The following is a 6752-nucleotide window of genomic DNA, read 5'->3' on the forward strand; positions in this document are numbered from 1 at the left end:
TCTTTCCCTCTGACTTTCTCCCTTTCCTGTCCTCTACTTATTTCTGTATCACTTCCGATTTTTCAGGCAGCGAGGGTTAACCTTGTGTGACATAACCAACCTAGGTTATTCATATTGGGTTATTATAGTGGGCATGTACCGCTGGCGTGATCAGAACTGAATAATTCATGTCCTGTCGCGTCCCTTAGTTGGGCTCCGTGGTGGGTGGCTGGCATGCCTGCCGAATACTGTGGCATCAATATGGCTAGCAATTTTCCTGCACTCCCTGATCGCTCCCTTAAGAGGGGGCGCACCGATGAAACTTTCAAGTTCTTTTTACAACAGAAAGAAACATTTCCCAGGTATCACGTCATACATAGTGAGCATGTAACGAAGACTGTCCGAATGATATCCCCCTTCATTGTATCAAAATGCTTGACAGACACCATAGGCCCTGGCTATAAAATAACAAAGATGGCAAGCGGCGACCTCCTGCTGGAGGTGCGTGACAAGCTGCAACACACCAAATTGACGATGCTGCATTCGGGGACATTCCTATTTCTGTGAGTCCACATAGGTCCATGAATACTGTCCGTGGTGTCGTTTCGGAAATCGACCTGCTTGAACTAACTGAAACTGAACTGCTTGAGGGGTGGAAAGATGAAAACGTAGTAAATGTATAAAGGATTAAACTAAGACGTGACGACAAGGAAATCCCAACTAAGCACTTGATTATCACTTTTGGAACCAGCAACCTGCCTGAATACATCGAAACTGGATAGTGTAAAGTTCGCGTACGACCGTACATTCCAAATCCGCGCCGATGCTTCAAGTGTCAGCGGTTTGGGCATGGATCTCAAAGCTGCCGTGGGCGCTCCACCTGTGCAAAATGTGCCTCAAATGAGCACACCTCTGACGTCTGCACTTCTGATACACACTGTGTTAACTGTGATGGAGACCACCCGGCTTATTCGCGATCGTGTCCATCATGGAAAAAAGAAAAGGAAGTAATCGAACTCAAGGTCAAATTGAATATCTCTTTCCAAAAAGCACGAAGACGTTTTTTCATGACTCACAACCCATCGAAACCATCCTACGTTGATGTGACGCGGCGGGGGGCAGCGTCACTTCGGCGGCCGTCCGAGTCACACCTAGTGTGCCGGCAGTCAAGCTGTCAGCCCCCTCGGCGGTATCAGCCAACACTGTTCCGCTACCCAGCAAAATGAGCCAGCAGTCCTCCGTGCCTGCGGGCTCTACGACACCTAGGGCCTCTGCTCGGTCAGAGAAGCCCGAAATACCCGCGAGCGTACGCCGCGAGCGGGCATCCAGCGCCTCGGCGGAGGTGATGGATACATCAAGTTCACCGGCGTCCCAGACGCCGAAGGATCGGCGCAGCTCTCAAGAGCGCGCCAAGAAAGACAAAACCCGCATCACGGGGCCCGGAAAGGGCCTTGTGGGCTAACACAGATTTCCCCTCTTAAACACACAGCACAAAACACTTTCACTATGGATACACAAATACTATATTGGAATGTCAGGGGTCTTCTCCACAACCTCGATGACGTTAAGGAACTCCTACATAAACATAATCCAAAATTGCTGTGTGTTCAAGAGACACACCTGAAACACACACAAACACACTTTCTTCGTCAGCACGCCATCTTTCGAAAAGACCGTGACGACGCTAACGGCTCATGCGGCGGTGTAGCAATCGTTATCTGTAGCTTGTAATCAGGTAGCCTTACAAACACCCCTTGAGGCAGTGTCAGTTAGGGCAGTTCTCTTCAATAAGTTGGTAACTGTTTGCTCCATATATATTCCCCCAAACTATCACCTCATAAAAACAGATTTCTATAACCTCATTGATCAACTTCCGGAACCCTATCTACTTGTGGGTGATTTTAATGCCCACAACACCTTGTGGGGAGACTCGCGTTGTGACGCGAGAGGTCGACTCGTCGAAAATTTCCTTCTGACCTCTGGTGCCTGCCTTTTAATAAGAAGGAGCCGACATATTACAACGCCCAACATGATTCGTATTCATCGATAGATCTTGCAGTTGGATCAGCTTCTCTTCTGCCTGTCCTTGAATGGAAAGTACCTAACAATCCTTTTGGAAGTGACCACTTCCCTCTAACTCTCAGCTTAATAATGCAGAATGATAACCCTCCCAACATTCCTCGATGGAAATTAGCGTCGGCTGATTGGGAGCATTTTAAAGAATCAACTTATTTACCACGAGATTTTATAAACAATTTTAGTATCGATGATGCTGTCGCATATTTTACCGCTTTTATTATTGATGCTGCTGAAAACTGTATCCCACAAACGAATGGTGGTTCACTTAAAAGACGTGTTCCCTGGTGGAACGAAGACTGTAGACAGGCGCGAAAAAGGCAAAATAAGGCATGGGGCATATTGCGTAGATCTCCAAATGCTGAAAATCTCATTCAATTTAAACAGACTAAATCGCAGGGAAGGCGGACACGACGTCAGGCAAAGAGAGAAAGCTGGGTGAGGTTTCTCTCGGGTATAAATTCCTACACACAGGAGGCAAAAGTATGGAATGGCTTAAGAAAGCTAAAGGGGCAACAAATTCATCCGTTGCCTCTGGTTAATGACCAGGGGAATACGTTGCAGGACCAGGCAGACTGTCTTGGGGAGCACATTGAGCATGTGTCAAGCTCAATCCATTATTCGAAATCCTTCCTTAAATACAAACAGATAGAAGAATGTAAGCCATTCATACGCAAATGTCGACAGAACGAACCGTATAACCTTCCTTTCACTATTGCCGAGTTGAGAGCTGCCTTGATCGCATGTAAGAGCTCTGCACCGGGACCTGACAGAGATTCGGCTCCCACCGGCGGCAAGTTGTCTTTTCGTACACTTTCATTTCTCTTTTCTTTATTATTTTCTATATTAATGTCAACCACAGCAAATTTCCCCGAGGCTTTCCTTGGCTTCATTACTTGATGGCTTTATATGATCATGAGTGAAAATATATATATATATATATATAATATATATATATATAATATCATTAGTGTGTGTGTTGTATGCAGGTATGGAGACGACAGATTGGAGAGATGAAAAGTTTTTCTCCTCCTTGACCATGCTTGGTCGTCGTCGTCGTCATCATGTTCCCTGCAGCACAGAGGTCTCTCCCCAGCGATCTTCCAATTGCGTCACGACAGCTAGTTCTCTATCGCCAAGACCGTGCCCTCCTTCTCGCGGAACACATTCCGTAGCTCTAATCGACTACCGGGTATCCTACGCATTACATTCCTACCGGGCCCAATTTCTTCCTCTTATAGGTACACGAAAGGAAAATATTAAGTGGAGTTGAATTGACAGCTTGTCTGTCGAGAAGTCTACCATCATTTTCTTCACGACAATATGTGGCGTTGTTGCGTAGAGAATTGCAACCGAAAGTCGCTGCCGCTTCTCAATTCGAATCGCCCGCGCCGAAATTGAGAACTTCTAATCTCTACGTCACCTTCTGCTCTGCCGCTTTCTGCGAATAAGACACTGCCCTCTCAGCTCGCATCGGCGGCGTTCCTCGAACCGGCTGCGTCGGCTAGCAGTATGCGCCTATCGCTTGTTGCCCCACTTCCTCTTTTCCTGCGCGCAGTGCGAGCGGGCTCGTCTTCCGCTGCTCGCTTTTCGCTTGTAACGCATCTCGTCTCCTGGCTTGGTGGGGGCGCCAGCCGCCCAGAACACTGACGTCAAAATAAGAGAGAAATATCATAGTCCACAACAGGCGGCGCCACTCAGATTTTCCATTTTTCTTCATTTTCTCGCTTATACAAAAGCTATATTCTTGTAACGAATCACGAATTCGTGATTACAGAATCCTAGTCCTTTAATATAGTTTGACGTATTATTTTTCTTTAGTTTCTAATGACGACTTTCTTTGTGGGCGTAGCTCGGCGAGCGTCTCTGCTGCAAGTCCTCTTTGTCCGGATCACGCCGTAGTCTTCATCAAGCGCCACCGTCGAAGAGCAAGCTATAAAGTAGTGGAAATCGACGCCTGTTTTCACATTGGCGGCAGCGGCAGCATCGAATAAGCATCGTCCAAGTAACAACCTGCCTTTTTGCAGATAACGTCGGCTGTCCTGTGACGTCGCTGCCGTGCCTGCTTCAGTCTTTGTGGGCGTAGCTCGGCGAGCGTCTCTGCTGCAAGCCCTCTTTGTCCGGATCACGCCGCGCAGTCAAGGTAGATATACTGGTAGCGAAGCTTCCATAGAAGCCCATACGTTCAAAACATGGTTGCTTACCGGCGGTTCATGGGGCTTAGCGCCATCTGTGTGAGGAGGGAACAATTCCGGCGGAAGAAAAAATTATTTGACGTCATATCCGTCAAAAACAAAAATGACGTCATTTTGTTCTCATAGGCGCGAAATTTGTTTTCGGAGGCCTGCCATTAGAGCTGTATATTCAAATGCCCCGCCATTCGACTTCATGGGCTTTCCGAGTTTTCAGCGCGAAAAGCGATGCCGGAAAAGATCAGCCGTACGGGTGTCGAAATCGCATCGCTGCACAGAACATACTTTCTTTGGAGGCCGACGAACACTTTGGGCGTAGATTGCGTAGAGTGCTCGTACTTTCGTCGGACGCCAAGCCCGTCGGCCAGCGCTGTTGCACGAAAACAACTAAACAAGTATCTTACGGTCGCAACTCACTACTTTTGACTGCACAGGTTAAGAAACACTAAAACTACCCGCGTCACCTAATTCAGACAAACGTCGACATGCAATACAACACATGTGACGGGGGCGTATTGTAACACAGGTGAACTTTGCGAGTGCCCCTTTCCACGCACTCCAAGAGTTGCATGGCATTGCAAGTGATAGCGGCGTCAACGCCCGCTGCTATCGATGGGCGCTCTCACGGTGGGCCCTGAAAAAAGGTATATATTGATAATGATCTAGTAAAATACAGTTGTATCTTTTCTCGCTATGCATATATAAAATGAATAAGGAATTTTATTTTCGTTGAATAAATCTAACTGCGTCTCGCTTTAATTTAAAAACGTTTTTTTTTTTTCTTTCCCAGTGTTTATTCCCTCCAAACATAGTCGCGCTTCAATCGCTGCTCCCATAACCACCCTTGCTGATGTCGGTGACAATTGGTTCTGAACCGCTTTTCGCCCGAAGCTTCGCGACCTATGTGGATCGACCTTGCCGCAGTCTTCAAGCGTCACCGTCGAAGAGCAAGCTATAAAATAGTGGAAATTGAGGCCTGCTTTCACATTGGCGGCAGCGGCAGCATTGAAGAAGCATCGTCCAAGTAACAACCTGCCTTTTTGCAGGTTAGTATTTCTATACTTCGTACTTTTTTCCCTATTGCTGCTGCTGCTGCCAAATTGTGACCATGTCCTGCAATGTGATATGTGCCACTTGTGAGCTAACGCTTACTGTTTTAGACTCTACCATTGAATGTAGTGACTGTACTTCTAAATTTCACACCGGAAAATGCTCAGGAACCTCAGACACGGCAATTAGCTCAAAAGGAGATGCATACCGCCTGGCTTGGCGCTGCACGTCTTGTAGAAGACAGAAATTACGTGAGCAACCCAACAAATCTTGTGATGATTCTGACGCGCAGGACGTGCGGCAGTTGTTAATGACAATTAACGGAAAGCTTGACCAGCTGTTGCCACTCCGAGAGGTAGTTGAAGGCATTGAAGATACTTTACAATTTCTGAGCGAACAGTACGATGAACTGCAACAACGAACAGAGCGAAATGAAAATGAGATCAAGGAACTAAAACTCAGAACCGAAAGGCTTGAAGGAAACGAGAGTGACGTCAATCAGCTGCAAGCTGAAATTGACCAACTTGAATGGAGGAGCCGTCGCTTAAACCTGGAATTTCATGGGATTCAGTACTCTGAAAAAGAAAACCTGCTCGAAAAGCTAAACAAAGTAACCATGATGCTCGAACTTCCACAGCTCTCAGAAAATGACGTTGTTTCAGTTCACCGGCTGCCGTCAAAAAAAGAAAAGATGCCGGGTATAATCTGTCGCTTCGCGAAACAAGCCGGTAGGGACCGCTGGTGGAAAAGCAGAAAGAAGTTGCGTGAATCGAAAGACGATGTATTCCTGCTTAAAAACGTGACAAAAAGGACCCGTGATTTACTCTTTGAGACAAAGATATGGGCGAAGCGAGCGAACTACAAATATGTGTGGCATAGCAACAGCCGTGTTCTTGTCCGAAAAGCAGACGGTGAACGCGCAGTGGCTGTTTCTACCGCGAGGGATCTTGATAAGCTCGTTTAAAAACAGTTCTTGATAACAATGACTTGTGCAAGTGGGGAGACTTACATATTGTCACAAGTATTCAGTCAGCATTTAGGTAAAAAAATTCTGCAATCCTTTAAATGCTTTCATCTGAACACCCGCTCATTCTCAAATAAAAAAAACGACCTCTACTCGTTTTTTGAACAGCAAAGGCAATCATTTGATACGATACTGTTAACAGAAACATGGTCGATGAACGATACAGATATTTTCCGTATCCCAAATTACAGTACCTTCTACTTAAATCGGTCATACTCTTGCGGAGGCGGAGTATGCATCCTGGTAAAGGAAGTATTCGAATGCGAATTACTGCCCGAACTCTCTGCAATAACAACTGACTATGAAGTTCTAGCAATAAAAATGCATAACACCGTTATTATAGTATGTTATCGCCCTCCCAGTGGCAGGGTTAGGAATTTTTTGATAAATTAGAAGAAATCTTTGAGTTACTAAAAATCGGCTTGAATTTA

General features: G+C 46.2%; 1 protein-coding gene across 1 annotated transcript; it reads left to right on the top strand.

Moving 5' to 3' along the window:
* Nucleotides 1-453: 453 nt before the first annotated feature.
* On the top strand, nt 454-6365 carry LOC119440834 (uncharacterized). Its single transcript, XM_037705708.2, has 2 exons — nt 454-480; nt 5590-6365. Exons 1-2 carry the CDS (start codon nt 454-456, stop codon nt 6259-6261), a joined length of 699 nt encoding a protein of 232 aa, XP_037561636.1. The 3' UTR covers nt 6262-6365.
* The last annotated feature ends 387 nt before the right edge of the window (nt 6366-6752 follow it).

The sequence above is a fragment of the Dermacentor silvarum genome, chromosome 1, assembly GCF_013339745.2.
Source record: "Dermacentor silvarum isolate Dsil-2018 chromosome 1, BIME_Dsil_1.4, whole genome shotgun sequence".
NCBI classification, from domain to species: Eukaryota; Metazoa; Arthropoda; class Arachnida; order Ixodida; family Ixodidae; genus Dermacentor; species Dermacentor silvarum.

Bases quoted from the DNA above. Each gene is read 5' to 3' on its own strand.
- LOC119440834 (XM_037705708.2), top strand. From the start codon at position 454: ATGGCAAGCGGCGACCTCCTGCTGGAG. The intron at 481-5,589 runs GTGCGTGACAAG...TCTGACGCGCAG, and splicing joins GCGGCGACCTCCTGCTGGAG to GACGTGCGGCAGTTGTTAAT.